The following is a 23,501-nucleotide window of genomic DNA, read 5'->3' as shown; positions in this document are numbered from 1 at the left end:
CATTTTTGCATTTTCCTCAATTTCAGCCCCCTTTCTTTACATTTCTACATTGTATTTTAATGTCTTCATGGCGGTTATCAATGCCTGAATTTTTCCCATTTATTTATTTCTGTTTATTGTCTGCTGCCTCCAACTAGAAAGAATAATAGCAATGTAGAAGCTAACATGGACATAGCACTTATTATGTGTCAGGTACCAGTTTAAGCACTTCACATAGGTAGGCACTGTGTTATCCTCCTTTTACAGATAAGGACACCGAAGCTCAGAGTTTACTTGCCCAAGGTCACACATGAGCACTCACTCTTACCTTTGCAGCCCCAGCACCAACTTAGGACAGTGCCAGATGCACAAAGCAAGGGCTCTATAAGGGACCATTGACCATCTAGGACTTTGCTTTGTGGGCCCAGGTGCAGAGGATAGGCTGGTGTGGGCCCAGGGAGGCCTCCAGCCCTGGGCGTGAGCACGGGCCTTGCTGCTCTGTGGAAGCCCCGGCTGGGATGGTGGGCTGGGGGCAGGGCCGTGGTGATGCAGAGTGTGGCCCCAGTGGGCTCAGTGAGGGAGGGAAGTGGGCCTGCCTGGGCTAACTGACCACCCTTCTCCTGGGCAGTGAAGGGATATTCTAGGCCAAGGGAGACTCTCCAGAGCCAAGACCGAGGCTGGACTGGGGCTGGACTGGAGCTGGATTAGGGCTGGGACCAGCCTCGGGCTAGAGCTGGGGCTGGGGCGGGGGCTGGGGCGGGGGCTGGGGCTGGGCTGGGCTGGGCTGGGGCTAGGATGGGGGAGAGGCAGGGGCTGCTAGGCCTATGTTTATTGTACTTTCCTGGTGCTTCAAGCAGAAAGGGACCAGAGTTTTGGAGACCACCCAGCCTTTTCCTCTGTGGAGAGCTCTCACACCCCCCACCCCCTCCCTGCCTCGGGCTGTCCAGCTGTAGGCGGGTGGGCTCTGTGCAGAGTTGCAATGGAGAGAGGCTTCTCTGCTATAAGCTCCTTCAGGCAAATCAGCACCTGATAACACAGCCTAGTCTCCCCAGGGTGCCCGGCCCCTCTAAACAGCATCTTCTCCTAATTAAAAAGTCAAGCGGGGCCTCCTGTCGGGAAGGGACATTCCATGAGGAGGTGTAGCTGGCAGATGCTTTACGCGCCTCTTGATGCTGCTGTCCTGTTTCCTGTGGGCTGTGCAGCCACCCCCTCCCAGTGTGCTGTCCCCCAACCCTCGCCCTGAACCCCGGGCTTAAAGGTGTGAAGGAGCTTTGGACAAGCAGCCTGAAACACAAGTGCTAGTTCCACAGGGGCCTCTTCTGTGCTGGGTGATCTGGAGCAACCTCTTTAACCTCCATGCTCAAGTACAGTGCTCTGAAAACTCTCAGGAGTTTATTCATGTGAGGTCAAAAACAAGTGCAAAAAGTCGTAACTATCTTCGAAAGTTTCAGGTTGACTCAATAGTCCACTTCTTTAGCCTAAGAATAGAATTTATCAAAAGAAAAGTGCTAAATTCACAGAAACATTCATTGTAGCATAAAATATAAAAACCATGGAAACTTCCTGATCTAGTAATCAACAAATAGGTGATCATGGTCTATTGTGCAGCCATTTTTTAAAAAAAGTCATTTGGAAGGCTACACAAATGCACGCTACTGTCAACTCTGCAGACGCAGGTATGCATGTGGCCTGGGGTCAGAGGAGAGAGAGAAATGGAAACAGTTGTGAGAGCAGGGGCCTGGGGGTAAGGGATGATGATCTTCTTTCACAAAATGTCCTTTAATGTTCTTAAAGAGCTGTTTTAACAATAAATAAATGTCAGAAAAACAAACTCTTTTTAGAAAGCAAAGCCAAATATAAGATCCAAAGTGTTTTCACTGTTCTCCACTCAGATGTATCCAGTTCCTTGGCTCCTTGTTCACCCCAGGACCCCACAGCCCCAACACGTACACATGAGTTCACACACCAGCCCTGCAAGCCGGCCCGCCCCCGCCTCTCTGGGCTGGTGTTTAAACTACAGAGCCTAACTTCATCCTTTCCTTTTCCTTCTCCTGTCACCCACCTAAGGCCCTCTCAGGTCGAAAGATAGTGGTTTCCATCTTTCTGTCTCTGCCTGCCGCCAGACTCTGGTTAGAATTTCTGCGTTCTCTGTCTGAAAGTTCTTTCACGTGCTATTGTGCCAAGACCCTGGCCAAGGATGGCAAATGTGTTTCCCCAGAGGTGCCAGCTCTGACTGATTTGCTGTGGCTGCCGAAAGTACAAGAAGCAGCACTGAGATGCGCTAGTTATGTCTGCCATGGGCCCTGGAAAGAGGAGTAGTGGTCCGTGTCTCAGGTATTTGCCATCCCAGAGTAGCCTGGTTCTAAAAGTAGGGCTCAGACATCTGGGCTTTCATCTCGGCCCTGCCAGTGCTTCCCTGGAGAATCTCGGGGACTGTACAGCTTTGTTCTTTGTAAGGAAGGGTGGATGCACCCAGTTCCCCAGGCAGCGTGCTGGTGTGGAAAGACGGTGGACTTTGTAGTCTGATGGACTCAGGTGAGAATCCCAGCTCCATCATTTATCAGCTATTTGATGCTGGACAATGGATTTAACCTCATTGAGCCTTGGAGTTTTCATCTGTACAATAAACTACTTATAGATAACGTGTGTTATAAAGATTAGAAACAGTGAGTAAAAAGTGCCCAGTCTACTGCCTGCACATGGTAGCTGTTACCCTGGCCACAGTGAGGCTTGGTGGTACCATGCAGGCAGGTGGCATGGAAGGAGGCCCATGTGGAGCTGCTAGGCTGCTGTCCATGAGGCTATGTATTTCCTCACGGTTCCCTGGCCCACAGTTACATATGCACAACTTAACCTTGACCTTGTGGGCAAATAACACAGCTGCTTGAGACATTAATTGAGAGACAGCAATAGGCAAATTTTCCACTCAGTTACGCTATATTATGACCAAACAGTAGCACTTTGTTACTAATTATGGTATATATTTTTAATTGTGTATACTTTAAGATTTAAGAAAAACAGATGTACCCAGGGATAATGCAGTATCTCACTAATTATTAATTAATCCCAATCACTGCTCAACACAACCCTGACTTACCTCCAGCCTGAGTAAAGTTCATTTTTCTAACTCACCTGTTATCCTAAGTCTTGGGCTTTATTCTTTGCATATCTTTACCTCTGGGCTTCTGTGTCCAGTGGAAAGAAGGAGGCAAAAAGGGAAGGATGTAAACACACTTGATGGCATAACCAGGTCCTGGCTGGGTAGCTCATTTGGTTAGAGTGTTGTCCCAATACACCAAGGTTGCAGGTTTGATCTCCAGTCAGGGCACATACAAGAATCAACCAATGAATGAGTAAATAAGTATAACAACAAATCTCTCTCTCTCTCTCTCTCTCTCTCTCACCTCCCTCCCCCATTTTGCCTCTCTCTCTAAAAATTAATTTTTAAAAAAAAACCTTTAAAAAAAGATGGCATAACCAAACAATTCCATACTTAATGAAAGCTAACTCTCAAACACAAGTTCAGTTTTCAAACACTATTATGATATTGGTTCTTCACAGATCCTTAATTTAGGTGGTAGCCAGTGGACCCACCTCTACACTCATTCGTGTATTGAGCAAGGATTTTCTGAGCACATATTTGAGGCAGTAGTTCTGGGTTGTGGAATTAGAACAGATTGGGCCTGGAAGATCCCCAGAGATTGTGAGTTAGCAGCTTGAGGACCAAATGCAGTTTTGTTTGGCTTGTTTTTAAAATTTCCTTAAGTTAGTATCAACATCTAAAAATCAGAAGATTTTACATAAACTATCCAATTGGGGCTTTTCTTGGACACTTTCAAGATATGACAATAGTGAGTCTTCATCTCTACCTGGCAGTACTTGGTTAGAGCTGATAGGTGGTAACTGCATTTTAGAAACACAAACAAGCCCTTAGCACTTTGCCACAGTCTCTACCACTCCCTATCTCACTATTCCTGGCCTGCTTCATTTGTTTCTGTTACCTGCCTGGCTCCTTAAGCACTGGAATTCATAGCGTCTAATCTCCTTTAACTCCTCTTTGAGTAGTAACTAAAGAATAAATGACCACACCCAATAGAAATCTTATAATCTAACAGAAAAGACAGAGAGAAAAACATGGAATTGGCATCTGCACACAGAAATGGGAATGATAACTAACTGAATATCTGGAGGACATGGGCAAGAATTAAGCATGGTAGCATGGGGTTGTGATAAATCAAAGTCAAATGCCTGAAGGAGGTGGTACGGAGTGGTAGAGTACATGCTGAGACTTTTGCTAGAGAACTGTTTGTGCCTTTTGGATGTGACAAGGAAGTATCACTTGCTCAACTGCTGACTTCCTGGGGAGGACCCAGAGAGGGGTGGGGGTGGGGCAGGAAGCAACTCTCCTTAGGAGATATGTCCAGGGCATTTGGGAGAATCTCACTGCTTCTTGAAGACTCAGTCAAGGGTAACACGTTCAAGTGAGACCCAGGATCCTTATCAGAACAAAGTGGAGGTCCTGACTGATTTCTACCTTGACCACACAGGGGGGCAACTCAATAGAGAACTTCTCCACGTTCCCCAGGCCCACTTTCCCTGTCTGTGTGGGCAGCCCTGCCCTCTGTCCTGTGCCAGAGGCTGTTCCAGGAAGCTGGAGGCCAGAGAACAATGCTTGCCTTTGGCCTGAATCTGCAGAATTGGGCCGGTAATCTCCACCAGCAAGACCTACCCCTGAGATTTCCTCCTCAGGACTTCTGATCCTGACCCCCACCTGGAAGTGTCAGGGGCCCACGGAAGCAAGAACATACGTAATTTGTCCCACCAGTTGGAAGCTGGTGACTTCGATTTGTACTATTTTATTCTGTGGCCTCACAGACCATCCATCCTGCTCTGCTTCTCTCAGCTCCCCCGACGCCTGCCTGTATGTTTCCCATGGTCTGCAGGCTCTCAGGGGCTCATGTGAATGCAGTGCAAGAGAGGAGCGAGTGGCCTAGGCCCCGGACCAGCCTGTGCCTTACCTCCTGTGGCCCCAAGCAGGAGACACCAGCTCTCTGTGTCTTAGTTTTCTCATCTGTAGCAGGAGGATAACAAAAGGGCCCATCTTATAAGGCTTGCAGGGATCGAATTTGGTCATGTCCATAAAACATTAAGAATGGTGCTTGGCACATGGAAAGGGTTAACCATTCTTCTGTTAGAACGCAGAGGAAGGTATAATGCCTTTCTAGGGTAGGATGTCATTATTTCTAACTTCATAACCTTAAGAGTTGTGCTAGCAATCATTTATTGAGTGCATACTTAAGCCAGGAACAGTATTAAACCCTTTTCCTGTATACGCTCTTTTTTTCCTCAAAATCCAACTAGGTAGATATATCATCACTCCCATTTTACAGAAAAGGACAGGGGAACCAAGAGAGGTTAAACAACTTGCCCAAGGTCACACAGCTAGCAAGAAGCAAAGTCAGGATTTGACTGGGGCTGTTTGGCTCTAAAGCGTAGGCTCTTACCGATAATTCTGGACAGGAGCCCAATTTGATAAGCAAAAGATCCAAGTTGTCAAGTCAGGTTTCTATTCCATTTCTTCTAAGTAAAGGGAGGAATGACGAGACCATGTGTACATGTGGCGAGTTACCGTTCTTACTCAGGCAGCGTCTGTATAGCGTTAGCCCTTAGCCCTCGCTGCGGGAACTCGGAGAGCCGTCTTGAAGAAAGAGATAGGAGTGGTCTGAAGTTAGCCCGTGGATAAGGCCATACGGTCCTCAAAGGACGTAAAAAGGACTCGATGCAGATTTTCTTTCTCAACAGTCTAAGTAACCCTCTCACCCCACCACCTAAGTTTTGTTGACTCTTACTCGCTTTCACAGCTGAAGCAATCAAGGTAAGGGGTAAAAAGGAAAGCTTAAGGGTACATCTGATTCCAAATGGCAATTCTGCCACTTACCAGCTAGCTGTATTACCTTAGACAAATTACTTAATTTCTCTGTGCCTCAAAGCCCCATCTGTAAAATGGAACAATAATAGCACTGAACCTGTCTATCAGGGTTGTTGTGGCTATTCAGTGGGATAATGCATAGTTTCAGGGCCAAGTGTATGCCTGGCTTCTAGCTGTACAACCACGGGCCAGTAAATTGACCTCTCTGCCTCAGTTTTCTCATCTCTTCGGTGCGAATAATAGTAGTGTTACCTTTTGGGACTACTGTGAAGAGTAAATGAGTTGAGCCCTAGCTCAGTTGGAGCCTGGCTGGTTGGAGCGTCATCCCATGCACCAGAAGGTTTTGGGTTTGATCCCAGTCACGGTGCGTACAGTAGGCAAACAATCAATGTTTCTTTCTCACATCAGTGTTTCTCTTTCTCTCTCTAAAATCAATAAATATATCCTTGGGTGAGAATTTAAAAAAAGAATAAAGGACTTGATGTGTAACATGCTAGGCTCTTGGTGGTGGTTGGTGAGCGCTCAATAAGTATTAGCGTTTATGACAATAATGAGACAAAAGACTTGCGGTGCCAGCCATATAATGGGCTGCCCAAAACTATGATTTTAAAATGAAAAAGCCCCTCCTTGGAGGTATGGATCGGGCTGTAAAGATAAGATCTACCTATGAAGGCTGCAACCTCCACCAGGCCTCCGAGAGGTGACGTCCTGTGTGGGTCTGACTAGGGCCATGACCCCTGGCCTCTCCTCTGCTCCCAGCAGTTGCCTCGTGAGGCCCTGCCAACAGACCTGTGACGTTTGAGCTGCCCCAAGTGGGACCTTCCACAGGAACATCAGATACAGTGGCAAGATCCGGTGTCAGGAAGAAGGTTCAGGGTCAGAGGTGTGGTGCCTCAGAGGCTTGTCCTCCTGCAGGGACCCATGTGACGCCCAAAGGAAGAAAGCAAACTCTGGCTCAGGGTTTGAGTGTGGGGGGTGGCAGTCGAAGGTCTTGCTAAGACCACTTGCCCCTTGCAGTGTAGTCACTGTCACTGGGCCAAGGTCTAATGGCAGGGAATTGGTTGAAGGTGGGAGTCGGAGGAGGAGACTGGAGTTGGCTGGGCATTCCCTGGAGATTCTATACACCACCTTTCCTGCCTGTATCTCCAGCCCCCAACTGTAAAATGGGGCTGCTGATACCTGCTCCAACTCTTCAGGGTTTTTTGTGGATCAAATGAGGAAAGGTAAAGTAAGAGCCTTGAGAAGGCTGCATGAGAAGGTCAACAGGATGGGCCCATCTAGCCACAGAGCGCCCTAGGCAGGAGCTCACTGGGCAGAGGGCACGCAGGTGGCTGGAGGTCCGGAGGGGGAAGGACAGCACCACTCTAAGACCCCCAGCAAACCCAGCTCTAATGTGGATTCCTGGAGGGTGAGAACAATAACCCAGAGTAACTCAGCCACTTCCTGTTTAATACTTGTCCCTGTAACCTGGGGGCCAGAGTCTGACTCTGGGGGTTCCTGGCCTCAGTGTGGAGGCCTGTGGGAGGTAGGAGGCCAGGTGACCAGCAGATGAGCCTTGCTCAAGGGAGAAACTGGCCAGAAGCTCAAACCTATGGACAGAGGGCCAGGGTGTCACTTGGAGAGTGACATATCTCCTGATTTTGGGAAGAAGCCCCCAAGGACAGGGATGGTGTCTGACTTTGAAAACTTCCAGCACAGCAGCGCACACATGGCTGGCACTGAGCAGGTGTTCGTGATAATAAATATTGTGAAGTGAACATGATGGGGACATTGCTCGTGTGCAAAGAAGCAATTTTCTTCACGCTCCTTGTAACGCACTCAGCTTTGCTTTCAAGCCCCTGCCTCTGCTGTAACCCAGCCACTTCCTGTTTAGCAGTTGGCCCTTCAGCCTGACTGCTCGGTCAGTTCAGGACACCCATCCCTCTTCTCTCATCCTCCCAGGATCACAGCCGTCATGGTCTTGGGGAGGGGACACCGTGTGGCCTGTGGCATCTTTAGTCTGCGGTGTCCATCCTGACAGGGACTGAGCATTGCTCTCCGTCCCCTGGGCAGGACACCTGCAGTCAGGTGCTCCCACAGGCAGGTCCCCAGACCCAGCATCCTCCTCCTGTCTGTGGTCTCCGGCCCCGCAGCCCCATAGCCCTCGCAGTGGGGAGGGAGCCTCAGGGCTGCTTTCCCCGTGACAGGGTCTGTGGGAATCTGGGTTACTGGGAACTCTAGTCATTGGAACGGGATCTCCTGTCCTTCAGCGTTCTCGGCTGTGAGTGTTCCCCCTTTGCCTACTCTGACTGACCACACCAAAGCCATCTTCACAATGGTCCCTGACCCTCACCCCATCCTAGCTGGGCCCACATCGCCTTCCCTGGAGACGGCTGTGTAGACATTGGGTAGAGACCACAATAAAATCAAGGGCCTGTTAGGAAGGAAGAACCGAGGTGCTAGGGAGGCAACCGAGACGCTATACTACCCAGGCACACCCTCCAAGTTCCAGAAGTGAAGGCAAGGCATCTCCCCGCCCCCCGCTCCCACCTGTCCCCAAGTGCTCACCAAATAAGATGGAGAGCAAGGGCATGAAGGGGGCAGTCCTCAGATCGAAGGGAGGGGCTTGCCAAGGGCAGAGTGATCCAGGAACCACTAGAGCTGGCCCCACCAGCCTGAAAAGCAGCCTCTGTAGTATCTGCAGGATGGTGGCCACCGGAGCTGCTCTCTGCTGGCTCCAGATGTGGCAGCAGGAGGTCTTCTGGGGACCTCTCAGGACCAGGGATTGAACTAACCAGAGGAAATCTTGCTGGCTTCTGCCCCTTCCGTGTGCACACCTCCCAGTCCCTGTGCCAGCCTTGATAGCAGGATGGGAACAAGGGAGAGCGCTGCGATTGGTGATAGTCTCTACTCCTGGTCTGAGGTGTGTCTGGGCGGTCCTGAGTACCCAGCCTCTCCACCTCCATCTCTGCCGCCGCTCAAGGCTAGACCCAAGCCCTGCCTGATAACTCAGATAAAGGACCCTCATGCTTTGCCCACTTGTTTCCCTGTGTCTTACCCCCAGATGGTCCTAGTTCCTAGATGACTAGTAAGTTCCATCTCATATGCCTGTTTCTGCCAATTGATAGTGGCTGTGTTTGAAAGAAGTGTGAAGCCGTGTCAAGGCTCTTTGGAGGGAGACTAGCTATGATTGATTAGCAATGTCCGCCATGAGTGCAAGAGAGTGTGGTGTGTGTGATTTTAACTGCTGTTCATTTCTCTCAGGACTTACTACTGTCCATCAGTCCAAGGTATGGGGATGTCTTGTGGCTGAGAAACATCATTATGAGACAGATCTGAGTTTTAATGTGCTGGGAAATGGTTAATGATTGGTTCTTGGGATGTGTGAAGCGGGGGCTGCATAGCTTTGGCCAATTTCTGTGGTGTGAATACTCCCACCGTGGCTGTTTCCAGCTGCTAATGTGAAGTCACTGAACACAGACCATTGGATAAGATGGCTCTAGCACACCACCATCTGAACAGTTGTGTATTTCTTCCAAAAAATGGAAACCTTCCTGCCTCCCTTCAAAACTCTGGGAAGAGCACTCAATTAGGATACAGAATCACTTGTCAGTGATGAACCACAGGCCAGCTCTGTCCCATCTGAGCCTCAGTGTCCTCATCTGTATAATGGGAGTGGGGTTGTGGTGAAGCTTGGTGAGCTATGATGTGAGGAACTGCTCTGTCAGTCAAAAGCATGATTTGTTAGACGTGCTGCCAGGGCACCAGATCCAGACGGTCTGCCCCAGAAATCATCCTTGGACCTTTCTGTAAAGTTAGTATTCCTGCTGCAGGGCCGTAAAAAGATGGTCTTGTTCTCTCTGATGGCAGCCTCAAAGGACAGAGGCTGCCTCCACACTCATTCGGTTTCCCTTAGCCAGCCATCATGCTTGTCGCTGACAAATTTCTCTCAATGGTTTTCAAGCTGCACCAATTTCCCTCCTTCACCTCTCCTTAAGGCAGAGGTTGCTCCCTTATTTTTCCAAGTATACCTCCTTTAAGCTTTGGGACACTGTGGTCCTGGGAGGCTGTGTGGAGCTGTGTTCATGCTTTGGTGGTGTCAGGCTGATCTAGCACCAAGCATGAGCTCTGTGACCGTGAACACATGCCTTGAACTCTCTGAGCTTCAGCTTTTTCATCTGTGGAATGGGAATAACAATAGTAGTAGTAGTAGTAGTAGTAGTAGTAGTAGTAGTAGTAGTAACAGCTACTTCACTGGGTTGTTGAGCAGAAGGAGTGAAGTAGGGCACATAAAGTCCTTTGCATAGTGTCAGGCATAGAATAAATGCTCAATAAGTTTATTATTTGTCCTCATAAAGTCTGGAGGTGGAAAAGACCAACCCATAGAAGAATGGGATCTTAAAAGCTGGCAAACTACAGGGTTGAGGGAGGGCTGGGGCCTCAACCAAGACGCATAGGCAGGACTGTAAGCACACGGGGAGCCTGGAGGCAGGGCTGGTCCTGTTAGTCCAGTGCAGGGCTTCTCATCCTCAGTATGATTGACATTTGGGGCCAGATAATGCTGTTATTGGAAGCTGCCTGGGCATGGTATGATGTTTAGCAGCATTCCTAGCCACTACCCACTAGAGACCAGAAGAAGCCTCCCAGTTGTAACAATCAAAAATGCCTCCAGATATTGCCAACTATCTTGTGGGGGACAAAATCACCTCCAGCTGAGAACACCTGCTCCAGCAGATAGAGTGTGACAGGCTCTGTTAGTCACCCGGCTCAAAGGAAAGCATTTGTCCTGGCAGAGTGGGTGGGTCGGCACGTGGCAGAGCCAAGTGGGAGGTGGTCAGCTGCAGGCAGCCTGGCAGCAAGCACTGGGAGGCGTGGGTCTGGGCTAGGACCCCAGCTGCTGGGAGCCCAGCAGTCAAGCAGGGTCAGATCACAGCTCATATGACATTGAACTTGGGCACAACCTATCCAGAACTAGGACTGGATCCAGGATCTGTGCAGAGCCAAGCCCTGGGGAAGAGGGTGAGAGCTTACCTGGAAGGTCATCCTTCCTCTGGTGACCTCTATGACCTCTAGCTGGAGAGCACAGGCTTCTGAGTAAGAGAGACCTGGTTCAAATGCAAGCTCTGCTATGTGGAAATTAAACCCAAAAGATAAAGAGAAGAGAAAAGAAGAGGAGAAGGGAGGGGAGGGGTGGGGAGGGGAGGAGAAAAACCCCAGACATCACCACTTAAAACAAGGACACCACCTTAAGGAGGTTGCTTATCCTGTAAGCCTCAGGTTCCTCATCTGTGATATGAAGATGAGAATGCCAGCCTCACCTGGTTGTGGAAAGGATCAAATGTTCTGTTACAATGACCGAACTTAGCATTACACTTGCCACATAACGGGCACTTAGTAAATGTTGTTGATTGAATGAATGAATCCTTCTGCAGCAAACCTTTTTCCCTTAAATCCTTCCATTAGTTTTAGTTCTCTTGGCTGGAATTTCCAGCTTTCTAACATAGGAAACTGTTGACTTCTCAACAGGAGGAAATGAGTTAGTTATTCATCTCTGTGTTACAAGAGCTTAGCAGCAAGCCTGGGAGATATTAGGTGCTTACAAAATTAAGTTTTCCTTCCTCAAAGGAAAATGTCAGTACCTTATTCATCACTTTATAGTCATAGCCCAGCACAAAAACTGACATGGCTGGTGATCATTAAATGTCTGTTGAATGAATGAATGAATATACAAAAAAATGATTAAAGAAAGTCATGACTCAGAACACTACCCCAGGATTCTCTCTAGGAATCCATTCCTGCATGTCCAGTTATAAGGGACATTGCTGCTTACTAAAAGGAGGTCAGCCAACCCCTGAGAAGGACAGCAGCGTCCCCGCCAAGGCAGTGGGTGACAGAGGAAGATCTCATGATAAACGTTTTTGTCTCAGGCAGCTGCTGGGGACCCTCCTCTGGGGGCCACTGCTGGCTGCTCTGCTCCCCCCGGGAGACTGGGACAGAGTTCATGATTCTCCCTGCAGCAGCAGGCATGGGGTGGGGTCCTCCTCCCTCAGGATGCGGCAGTATGGGCTCTACCTCTGCAGGGCAAACTACACGGGCATAAGACATAGTATGGTTTCTTAGGAAGACCCATGGCTAGGGAGTCAGGAGACCTGGGTTCTGCTCCCATCCCTGTCAGCCATCCACGCAGTGACTCTGCATGGTCATTACCTCTGTTTTCCCATCTGTACAATGGGGACTTGGTGATGCTTGAGACAATTATATCCTTTGGTGCCTGGTTAGAGAGACAGGTCGGTCCACAGCCATGTTACTGAGCAAGTGGCTCCCATGGGAGACCACCCAGTGACATCAAGACACTGCTGGATTTCACAAAGCCACTTTATACTGCAGGGCACTAAACACAGCGTTGGGTAAAGCGTCTGCTCTGAAATCTAGAAGTCTGATGGAAGCTGGCAGGGGCAGGGCAGCAGCTAGGTTTTTCCAAGGGAGCTAAAGTTTCTAGGGGGACCTCTTAGGATCATCACTGACAAGGGGAGGGGAATATTTCTGTTAGCAAAAGTCTTTTTTATAACTTGCCTATTTCTCTTCCCCTTCCTAAGGCACAGGATTAACTGACAAATAGGTGCTTTCTTTTTGCTGAAGTCCATTAAGGGTGGGTGGGGGAATGCTTGCCTGGAAAAGCTCCACAGGGCCAAACTCCCTTGCAACAGAAAAAGGAGCCCGAAAAGAGAGATGAGAGGGCTGGGTCTAGAGAGAGGAACCGTGGAAAGGGGTGGAGAGGGAATGGCTTTGTGTGCAATTTGGGGCAAGCTGAGTTACTTCTTGGCTGAGAGGCATGGAGAGAGTTACCGTAGTGAAGGGCCTTGAGGGAGTAACTCAGCAGTTCTATGCCTCAGTTTCTTCATCTGCAAGGTAGGGACAATAAAACCTTCTCCCTAAAGGAAAATACTTAGAATTATGCCTGGCATGTAGTAACCTATATAGGTATGTACAGTGACGATGGTGGTGATGGATATAAAAACCCTTGAAATCTTCAGTAGAATTTATATCACTGAGGGGTAGACTGAGCGAATGGCTCTCCTGGGACCCAGCTGAGCGCCAAATCCCCTATCGGTTGCCCCGCTACATCTGGTTACATCCATGCAGCCAAGACTGCTAACAGCAGCCAGGGCTGTCCCCGGAGCTCTGCTGCATGACCAGGGACTCCCCAGAGCCCGCAGCACTGGGGCCGGGGCCTGTCAGGACCGGAGGGTATGGCCATCTGCCCTCCATGTGGCCGAACCATCCAAAAATTGCCGTGGGCTGAACTTCGTCACTGGCCTGCTTCTCGTGAGGACACTTCCCTCCGGCAGGAGGTGTGGGCTTTCCAGATGGGCTGGCCCCTCTGGCAAGCTGTCCTCGAGGGGATATTTTCAGATTCTGGGTGACATTCTCCTGCCCCTCACCCTAATAGGTCCCAGGTGCTCCCCTCCACCTCCCCCGCTCCCGCTGTTCCGTAACCCTGTGTGCTGGCCTACAGGGCTGCTGGGGACTCGCCCAGTCACTGCACCTCTTGACTTTTTTTTTTTTAGCTTAAAACATTTTGTTCCCCCTTAACATAATGGCTTGACAGAGGCCAGCATCAAAGAGGCGGTTTCCTCCTGGATGGGGACCAGGACAGAGAAGCTGGCACATGAAGGTGGAGAGAAGGAAGCTGGCTTTGGGAATGTGAGGAGCAAGGGGAAACATAAGGAGTCTTTATTGGCTGGGCATAAAAGAAGCAACCGAAGTAGCAGCTGTGTGAACGTGGCCAGGTCGCCAGGGGTTGGGCAGACGCACCAGGCCCAGCTGGGAATCCCACAGGCCCCGGGGGTTTCATGACTCATGTTCTGCAGAAATACCTTCAAGTTCATTATCTTTCCTGGGATGCTTTTCTCTCCACCCATCCTCCTGCCTCCTTTTGCAGAGCATTTGAATTTGTAATTCTCGGCCATTGTCAGTAATGAAATAGGGCTATTGCTGAGGCCTGTGGGAGGGAGGGGGGCAAGTGGACACAACCAGGAGAAAAGGGAAGGGGAGGGAAGAGGAGAGAAGAGGAGGGGAGGGATGGGAGGAGCGGGGATGGTGGGGCCAGAGCACAGAGTTGGGTGGTAAGAAAAGAGGCTGTGGGCAGCACAGCCAGGAGGGCAAAAACGCCTGACTCACAGTTTAACAGAAACCAGGACAGGCCGATAGACATCAGGCAGAGAACAGAATGAGAAACCTCCTTCCGCCCCTGCTGCTTCCCTCTTGTTTTCCATTGCGTTTCACTGAGGCATGGAGAGGACACCAAGCCAGCTAACGGTTTCAGTCTCTTTAGGTTCCCGTACGCTTTTGACCTTTTGCAATGGGCCTCGGTGCCCACCGCCCCGGGTTCCCCCGGGCGACCGTGGACCCGAGCTGGGGCGCATCCCCAGGAGCCCGTTCTGTGGGGCGGAAAGCTGAGGCGTGGAAGGGGCTGTTTGGGAAGCCAGGGCCCCAGCAGGGCTGCGCCTGGGGCCCAGACCTCTGGATTTCTCATCCAATAATGAAAATTTGGAGATGAAATAAAGGGAGAAGAGATTACATTGGTGAAAGTGGGCCAGGAAAATACAAACTTTGAAGACCAGATGGAAACCCCTCCGCCGAAGAATTCTTGGACGCTGCTTCTGAGGCAGCCCTCGCCGTACTTTCACCAATGACACTGACCCTGGCGTTTTCTCTCTTTTCCAGGACCTCCTGTAAGTAACTCCAGCCACAGCCCGATCTCACACGTCTGAAAGGCCTTGCTCCCTGCTGGTAACCGGGCCCTGGGTGGGGGGACGGACAGCTGTCTTCCAGGGGAGCCCCTACGCCCTTCAGAGTCTGCGGGGCCCCTCCAGAACAGAACGCTGGCACGGGGAAGAGGGCTGCCATTTTGCTGTCCACGCCCTCTGCATCCCTCCGGAGCCAGACGATGGCTGCCCCCAAAGCAGGTCCCAATTTCAATCTGAAAGGCTGGCATGCCCCATTGTTAGCCTAGCTCCTTTGTCCCCCAAAGAACTGGAGTCAAAGAAGCACCGGGTATTAAAAAGAAGAAAGAGATAATCTCTACTCAGGTTTGGTCCTTGGAAAGTCTCCTGCCCATTCAGCAAACAGGTCAGTGAGCGGCTCTAAGTGTGGACTAGCCCTGAGGACGTGATGTCCATGCTGCTCCATTCTAGCCAAGCCACTTTGGGCAAGTAGTGATGGTTGTGGTGGTTGTTGTTGTTGTTGTTGTTGTTAAGAGAGCAGTGTTGACGGGTTAGATGAGGAGACAACACAAATTATAGGCAGCGCTCCGCGCACCTTTCCCTGGCCTCGCCCTAAGGCCTGGGGCGGGGCGGGAAGCCAAGTCCTATCCAGAGAACCTGAGAAGCGTTCAGGGAGGCTGGTCCCCGAAGTAACAGATCCAGAGAACAGGAGCGTGTCTTCTTGAGGACAGCATTTGATATCCCAACAAAAGACCCAGAGGTCGCAGGGGCAGCTGCAGACTGAAGTTGAAAGGGCCCAGCCCTCGGCATCAGATCTTTCTCAAGGTTACTGAAAGCAGCCGGGTTTCATCCCTGCCTTGGAGAAGGGAGTTCCATAGTTTTTTCCCTCTTGACTCGTACCTGCGAGAGCAGTCAGCTCAACCTGCAATAAGACATTATTTACTCTCCCCTGCGTGCCCTAAGCGGCGCATTGAGCCCGCTGCCCGTGCTGCCCGGCTCCCTGCCTGCTGACTTACGGAGAGGGCGGAAACTCCCTGAAAGGAGCGGATGATTTATCATGGCATGTCTTGGATGTCAGATCTCAATTCCTGTCATCAATCTTCCAAAATAAACTCCGCCATAGGAAACTTCGACAGACCACCTGCTGGAAATGGGCTGGTTTCCCCCCTTTTTTTGACAAAGCCAAAAAAGAGTCCTCACCTCCCCCACTCCTGGGACCTCCCCCTCACACTTCCCACCGCCGGGCTGCTGGGCTGCCCCGGCAGCGGCAGCGCAGCTCTGGGTCCCTGCAGCAGCCTGAGAGCTTCTGCTGGCCTCGCCTCGGGACTGTTCCCAGCCAGAGAGGGTGCTGCCTCTCCTGCGGGCTCAGCGGTGCGGGAGCAGATGAGAGGGGTTGCATCTGAGTCTCTCCTTATAATCCCTGCCCACCTGGCCACCCCCAGAGTCATCGAGTAACAGGGAAGAACCCAAGTAGCTTTTCCACATTCTCGGTCTGACACAGAAGAGTCCTGAACCTTTTAACTGTGGCTGAAACCACAAGGCAGGAGAAGGAGGAAGTGGGAAGCGGACCAGGTTGGGACTCGCCTCCTAGGCCTGTTCTCTCTGCTTCTGCAGAGAAAGAATGCCATTGGCCGGAGGTGAGGGATAGGGAGATGGCAACTTGTTGCAATGCCCCTCTGCTGCCCTCTGGTTGTATCTCAGGGGCCTCTCCTGCAGCGGCTCTGTCCTCCAGCTGGAAGACCCAGGCTCCCATGGGCACAAGGATTGCTAGTGCTGAGAGAACACAGCCATGGAGGGTGGCTTTAAGTAGCAGCAGGAATCATTTAAGTGGTACAAAACGTGTGGCCACCAACTGCCCACCTCCTCATGCCCATGGCAGACATTGCTAATCAATTCGGAGGCCTTTTAACATAGTGCTTCAGTCACTCCATTGGGGTCCGCACTCACGCTGACATCTGCTGGCCGTGCCTGCACTAGATTTAAGAGAGCATTTCTTAATTACGGAAACTGTGAGAGTGGAACAGATGACTAAGGGCAGTAGGGATGTCTCTTTCTCTGGGGGAATATGGGGAAATATATGATGTCCAGCTGTCAGCACTGGTTGAATGTGACCCTTGAATGTGATCAAGGCCCTCCCTTCACTTTGCTCATAAAATAACACAAGGTCACAGACAGAGCACAAGTGACTCCAAGGTCACATAGCTGGTTGGATGGAGTGGAACCATCAGGTATTACAGTGCTCATTCCTTTGTAAATGTCACTCTTCCCCCTTCATTTCAGGGTCCTATTGGAAGACCTGGCCTCCCGGTAAGCAGCCTTCATTTCTTCCTCCTTCCAAATCTCTCTCACGTGCTCATTCTCAGTCCAAGGACTGGCGAGGTTGGGTGGCTGCTTCCCTCTAGATGTACCTGGGTGTGAGGCCTCTCCCCAGCTTCTCTGACCCACAGCTGAGAGGCAAGCTCCTCCGCACCCTCCCGGGGCCCCAGACAGGCAGACGACAGCATGCAGGCCCCTCCAGCACCGGACCTGACTTCCGACAGACAGCCCTACACCGGAGGCCCAGAAGGGGTATCCTCCTGCATAGCAACTTAGGTTAAGACCACTGCCCCTGCTTTGCCCTGTGTCCTCTGGTGAGAGGAAACTCAAAAATGTTGTTTTCCTCCCACTTACCATTTCTGAAAGCTAGAGAGGCCATGCCAAGTAACCGCGGGGGCTTTGGAATAAAAATGGAAATAATAGTAATAGCAACCTCTTACTGAGACCTTAACATGTGCCAGGCACTATGCCAATCACTCTTCATACATTTTATTTGTTCAATGACTCAGTGAATTAGGTATCATTATGCCCATTCTCTAGATGAGAAAACTGAGACTCAGAGAGATAAAAGGCCTTGTCCAATTGTCCAAGCTTTCGCTGTAAACCTCTTGGAAGCCCATATTATCACACGTCATTCCATACTGCTGTCCCCTGTGGTCCGTGCTCCAAGTCTGAGAACCATTGATGGCTCTGTGAGGTACAGCCAGGGACCAATACACATTGAGTACTGGCTACTGTGGGCCATTGGGTGCGGGGGGGTGGGGGGGCGGGGACTCAGGCAAGGTGCTGTAGCCAGCCAGAGGGCCGAGGTGAGGGGTGGCGTGTGACCCAGGGCTGGCACCAGTTTGCCTTCCCTCCCTGGGCCGAAGGCCGCATCCATTGAATTGCACACCCTCTGGGCATCCTTCTTACCCCAGTTCCTCCTCTTTTGACATGAATTATACTGTAACCTCGTGACTAATCCAACAGCTTCTAGAATTCATGTCCAGCAGTGATTTTCTTAATGAAATGCATGTGGGAGAATATTTAGCCTTGAAAATGGAAACTCTCCCAGTAAGTCCAAGCCCCGAAGCAGAGGAGGATGGGTGAGTGGGTCCCATGAAACCCAAGGAGGGAAAAAAATCAGATGACTGGGGGGAACGTGGGCAGACTTTGTTTTTTTCTGACGACATCCATCTTTAAAAAGCATTTGGGGGCAATTCACAGAGCAGGGGCTGCTGCACATAGTTTCCAGTCTCTGGCCATTCCACGCCCGTCCCGAACCCGAGCGTTTTATGGCCAGGACTGCAAAGAACATTAGTTTTTAAAACGAAATGAGAAGAAACCCAAACACACATCCTGTAATATCATTCAAAAGCCCAAGAGTGAGTGGGCCGTGGGGATGTCACACCCGACGTTCAGTGGGCCCGGTGTCCTCAGCGGCAAAGGCCGCTGACCCACAGGTCATGGGTCCTGCTCACACTTCTGCGTGAAGGGACCTGGGAGTGACCCACAAAGGATTCGCTGATGCGGGCCCCTTGTTGTGAAATGCAAAATGTGTGAGTACAAGCATGCTTTTAAAATTCACTTGCCCCCTGGGCTTACTGCCCATAGCTGCCATCTACACAGCACTCCCCAGGTGTCGGGCCCTGGGAATAAGCATTGCAGAGACATCACCTCACGGCAGCCTCCCAGCAGCCCCACGAGAGAGGTGCAGATGCTCAGGGAGGTCAAGGAAACAGATCCAGGCTTGTGACCAATGCTGCCACCCTGCCACACAGCCAAGGCCATCTTACTAAAGGGACCCTTGGTCTCGACCTGGTACGTGTCACAAGAGCCTAATTTCAGAGCCAATCGCTATGTGCTGGCACGCTCGCATACATCTTGGGATGCTAATTGTCCCTCAAGGTGTTTTGCCTCAATGGGGCCAGCGCAGTATCACCCCAGAAACGCCCACGCCCTTCAGGGGAACCCACGAGCCCAGCTCTCACCTGCCCAGCGGGACGGACGCCAACTGATTTTTCAGCCCCCACTGCTTTCCATCTTTCCAGGCTCCTAGCAAACCCCAGACCCGCCCCAGAATTTATGATGTCTGCACACGTATAATTGCAAAAAAATATTTTCTACCAAAAGGGGGAGGACCAAAACTTAATAAGCGGATTTCCAGAGTGAAAAGATGTAACCCCTGGCTACAAAACAAAGCATTTCCCTCTGTGCAGCTGAAACTCGTGATGCGGCCGCATCCACATGGCTCACTCCTTCCTGTTGGTATTGGGGGTGGCCGAGAGGAGGGGTGTGTGGAAGGACCCTGTCCGTAGCCTCCTCAGCTGGAGGGTATGGACACTGCTCCCCAGCTTTGGCAGAGACAGACCTAGGGAAGTGCCCACCTGCCACATGGGAGCTGCCACTCACCCTGCTCTGTGCCTTGAAATTGAGGGTGACAAGGATGTGGTACGTTCTGTCTGTAGCTGGAATGGATTGCAACAACAGAAGTCTAAAGGAGGAAGAGCCTTGGACCCTTATGGAACCCATAAGGAAACTGAGGCCCAGGCTGGGGACCAGACTCCCACATTAGTGCTCTTACCACAGCAGCATGCCCGGGTGCAGATAGCAATAGGGGTGGCTGCTTGCCAAACACTCCGTGGGAGCTGAATGGGCAAGTTCGCTCACACGATGCCTGGGCATTGTCCCAACTGCTCATGCAAAATAGGTCTTGGGTGCACAGCTAGCCCATGGGGCCCTTCACATGCTGGCCCTGCTCCAGCCACATCTAATTGTCTCTGCCTCCTTCATCAGGGGGACAAAGGTGCCATTGGGATGCCTGGACGTGTGGTGAGTTGGCGCATTTTTACCTGCTTGGGTGGCCATCGCTTGCTTCTCCACGCTGGCCTGTCCTCCAAACCATGGCAAGGTGTCACCTACCCCAGCCAGGGAGAGGGGAAAAGGGGGACTAGACCTCTCTCTTCCCTCGCCAAAGTCAGCTTCAGAGAGGCACAGGCAGGGAGAAGGGAAGATGTTTTATTTCAACGCTTCAGATCTTGCAATGTGGCTTTATTCTCCAGAGAGCTGACGTGGCAAAGGAAAAACCCAAGAAAAAGCATGAATAAAGCTCTTTGCCAATCACCTACTGGGAGGGCAGGGTGAGGCCCGAACCCCTCTTGACATTGACTCACTTGACATTGACTCTTGACTCACTCCATCCCCAAGGCTGGCAGCTCACCCTCAGATTTTTAGTGGCTTCTGTAGCCCTCCCTAGCACCACCCCAGCAAGAGCACCAAAGCTGGTGAGAATTGCAGCCCCCAATGCTCTGTGGAAACCACAGTGGAGCCAGCTCCTGGAGGCACCTTCCCTAGACAGAGACTAGAAGGCAGTGAAGGCGGGGTTTGCCCCAGGTAGTGCTTTTAGATCCTCACCAGGAGGCTGATTCAAACATTTAATGTTTCCTGCTGAAAAATTAAGATGGCGAAAGGGAAACAATGTTTGACAGGGCGAGTGTATCTCAGCAATGGGAAGTTCCGACACTAGGCCTTGAGGTCCCAGTGCTAGGGATTGTCCTGGTGGCTTCCAGTCTCTGAGGGGCTAGAAAGAGCAGGACAGACAGAGGCTGGCAGCCTAAGGCAGTGACGGCCATATGCCAGCTTCACCACCATCCTGTCTGACCCCTAACTCCCCATCTGCCATCAGCCTCGACCTTTAGCCTGGCTCCCAGGCACCTCTGGTGACCCCATGCCATCTTTTCATGTTGCTCACATGCTTTTCCTCATAACCTCACCTCCCGGGCTGGTTGGCTTTAGGCCCTGGGTGCGGCATCCTTGTGTGAGTTTGCTTGCTGGTGTGAGCCTGGTGCTCGGAGAAAAGGCATCCAGACCACAGCTAACACTTGAGAGTGCTAACTGCGTGCTTGCGTTGTGCTAAGAGGCTTACACACATTCAGCTCATTCGGCCCTCACACAGCTGCAGGGGCTGGGCACAGTTCCCATTCCCATTTTTCAGATGAGAAAATGGAGGCTCACATGTTAAGTGTCTTTCCCATGGTCACATGGCCAGGAAGTGGCTGATCAAGGACTTGAATCCAGGCAGCCTGACTCCAGATCTCTGCCCTTGACCTGACAAAGCTACTCCCGCTCCCCAACATTGGCACCATGGCTCTACAGAGGGTCTGATCCTTCAGGGGAAGCCACAGTGCCTAGGACATTTCAGAGGTTCAGGGCAAGTGTTCCATGTGGCAGAGCTTTGAGCTCCCCGAGGCCCTCCCACGGTCTCTCTGTCAAGGTCGGGAGGCTGGAAGCCCTGGGCCGCTCTGCTTGAGGCTATCCCACCACTTCCCAGACCACAGAGCTGTGGAATTCCTGCCTGACCCTGTCGCTCTCCTTCAGTTCTCCGACTCCAAACACAGAGTCCTCCAAATTGCCAGTGGGTCCTTCTCTGTGTAGAGCAGGGAAACAACATTGAGGCAGCCCTTCTCAGAGGCTGGCTGTGGGCGGGCCTGAGCCCTTCACATTCTCCACTGTAGCCCTCCAAGACCTCGCTTCATTAATGGACACGCTGAGACTCAGCCAGCCCAGGATTGGGGTGGAGTTGGGTTTTGTACCTAAACTGACTGTCAGACTCCAAACTCTTTGCTCCTAGCAGATAAGCTTCAGGAAACTCTACTCTTGAGTGCAGCTACCAGACTGCAGGGCAGGTTGCAAAATGCAAAGCAGTCCCTCCAGGCTTGCCCCCCACTGCTGCCCCTCCTGCCCTCTTTCTTGGGCCCTGGGGACATGTTTCCCCCAGAAAGTATCCATCTGAGCTAGTTCTGGCCCACAGTGGTGTGACAGGAGTGAGAGCCACAGGAGGTCTCCCCATTTCCTTCCATACAAAGCTGTTTGCAAGCTGGGGGTATCATGCTGCTTGTGCTATTTTAAATGTGACAATGGGCCCATTTGGCTGCCCTGTAGTAGTCCTGGCATAAGCCACCTGATAAGAACTGGGGTGGCCAGTGGGTGTGAAATGCCTGAGTTGTTCCTATGGTTCACCAGGGGTGGCGCCACTAGCTTCTATAGATTAGAGTCAATTGGCGCTGTCAGTCCACTGGTCACTATGGTTACAGGGACCTTAGGTAATTACCCAGTTTCCTCTGCTTCCCAGATCCATCTTCCATCCTCCATCCTCCATCCTCCATCCTCCCAGATGTGTGTGTCCTACTATCTGTCCCTCCATGTTCCTCCAACCCCTCTCCCGCCATCTTGCCTGGCCAGCTCTAAGGACTCCTGGTCATTCTAGCTTGTCAAAGCCCTGTGCTTGGTGCTCAGCTGGACCTTCATACCAACTAGATTCCACTTCATAATGCAGTCCTTGGGGAAGTCTCCCTATGCTCACCCCCCACTTAGATGGCCACCCAGCCGGGGCCATGGCTTCTTGGGCAGATGTTCTGACCTGAGTGGTTCTCCTTTCTCTCTCTCTCTCTCTCTCTCTCTCTCTCTCTCTCTCTCTCTCTCACACACACACACACACACACACACACTTGGAGGAGGCCTCGTAAGGTCCCTGTCACTGTTTCTCTCCATTATCTGGAATGGCTGGCTGGGGCCAGACCAAGGGGTGAGGCAACAGCCATCCACACACCCTGTGTTTGTTGGATGCAGGACCTGTCATGTGTCAGCATCTGTGTTTTGTTTTGTTTTGTTTCTTATTTCACGGTGATTTCTTTTGTTTGGTTCTTGTGCCATTAACACAGATTCTTGTGTGTGCGCCTGTCTCTCATCCTTTCTTTTTTCTCTCCCTCTCTCACTTCCCCGCACCCCGTGTTGCATGTGGCTGCCCCAGGGAGTAAAGGGCCAACCAGGTGAGAAGGTGAGTCCACACTTTCCCCTCTGCCCTTCCACCCCAGCCTTTGCTTCTACCCCCGTGGACTTTTGGGGGGCTTCCCGAGGCCCCCAGCTCAGCCTTCCCGCTGGCGTGCAGGCTGAGCAGAGCTGCCAGCCAGGCCTGCTGTGCTCTCAGCCTCTCACGGCTCAGTTCCTAATAGCTTCCACACCGTCAGGCAGGGGTCTTGGGGTTCCTGGGCTAAGGCCCCAGCCTCTCCGGCGGAGTGGGTCTCCCCCTCCTGCTGAGGCTGCCTGTGGCCTCGGTGCTCTGAATGTGAGCCTTAGGCAGTCACCCTTCCCAGAGGCAAGGAGCACACCCTGTCTTGTGCGGGATGCAGCACTCTGACCTCGTCCCTGCATGGCACAGGCTGGGTCCTTCCATCAGAGCATCACCTCTCACCCCCATCTGTGTTCCATACACCCTGCATCCTCCTCCTGTGGCCCCTCCCCACCACATTCTGGCCCACACGTAACCCCTCTTTGTCACTCCAGCCTTCAGGCGCAGGGCTGCTGGGCCCACCCAGCACGTATGTGTCTTGTCCCCAGCCTCTATTTTCAGCAGCTCCATCCAGGGGCAGGCCACTCGCTGTTGACCAGTTGCAGGGTGTGCAGCCACATGGGTATTTGGGGTTGGGGATGGGGAAGAAGACCTAGGGGTTGGAAACTTGGCTGGAGCAAGTCGGAGAGTGTCCTGGGCAGAGCCATGGGACGAGGTCTCTGGGGCCTGAGCAGCCATGGCTGAG

At 51.6% G+C, this 23,501-nt stretch overlaps 1 protein-coding gene across 1 annotated transcript in view; it reads left to right on the top strand.

The window, feature by feature from the left end:
* COL13A1 (collagen type XIII alpha 1 chain) overlaps nucleotides 1-23,501 on the top strand; it is a 143,858-nt gene that overhangs the window by 47,719 nt on the left and 72,638 nt on the right. Inside the window, exons 3-6 of the mRNA XM_054572678.1 lie at nucleotides 14,615-14,622; nucleotides 16,894-16,920; nucleotides 19,705-19,740; nucleotides 22,718-22,744. Coding sequence (XP_054428653.1) covers nucleotides 14,615-14,622; nucleotides 16,894-16,920; nucleotides 19,705-19,740; nucleotides 22,718-22,744 — 98 coding nt within the window. The remainder of the gene's footprint in view (nucleotides 1-14,614; nucleotides 14,623-16,893; nucleotides 16,921-19,704; nucleotides 19,741-22,717; nucleotides 22,745-23,501) is intronic.

This window comes from Pteronotus mesoamericanus, unplaced genomic scaffold, assembly GCF_021234165.1.
Source record: "Pteronotus mesoamericanus isolate MK-2021 breed Mesoamerican mustached bat unplaced genomic scaffold, CSHL_Meso_final contig_24, whole genome shotgun sequence".
In the NCBI taxonomy this organism is placed as follows: domain Eukaryota; kingdom Metazoa; phylum Chordata; class Mammalia; order Chiroptera; family Mormoopidae; genus Pteronotus; species Pteronotus mesoamericanus.
This window is presented reverse-complemented; position numbering and strand designations above follow the sequence as displayed.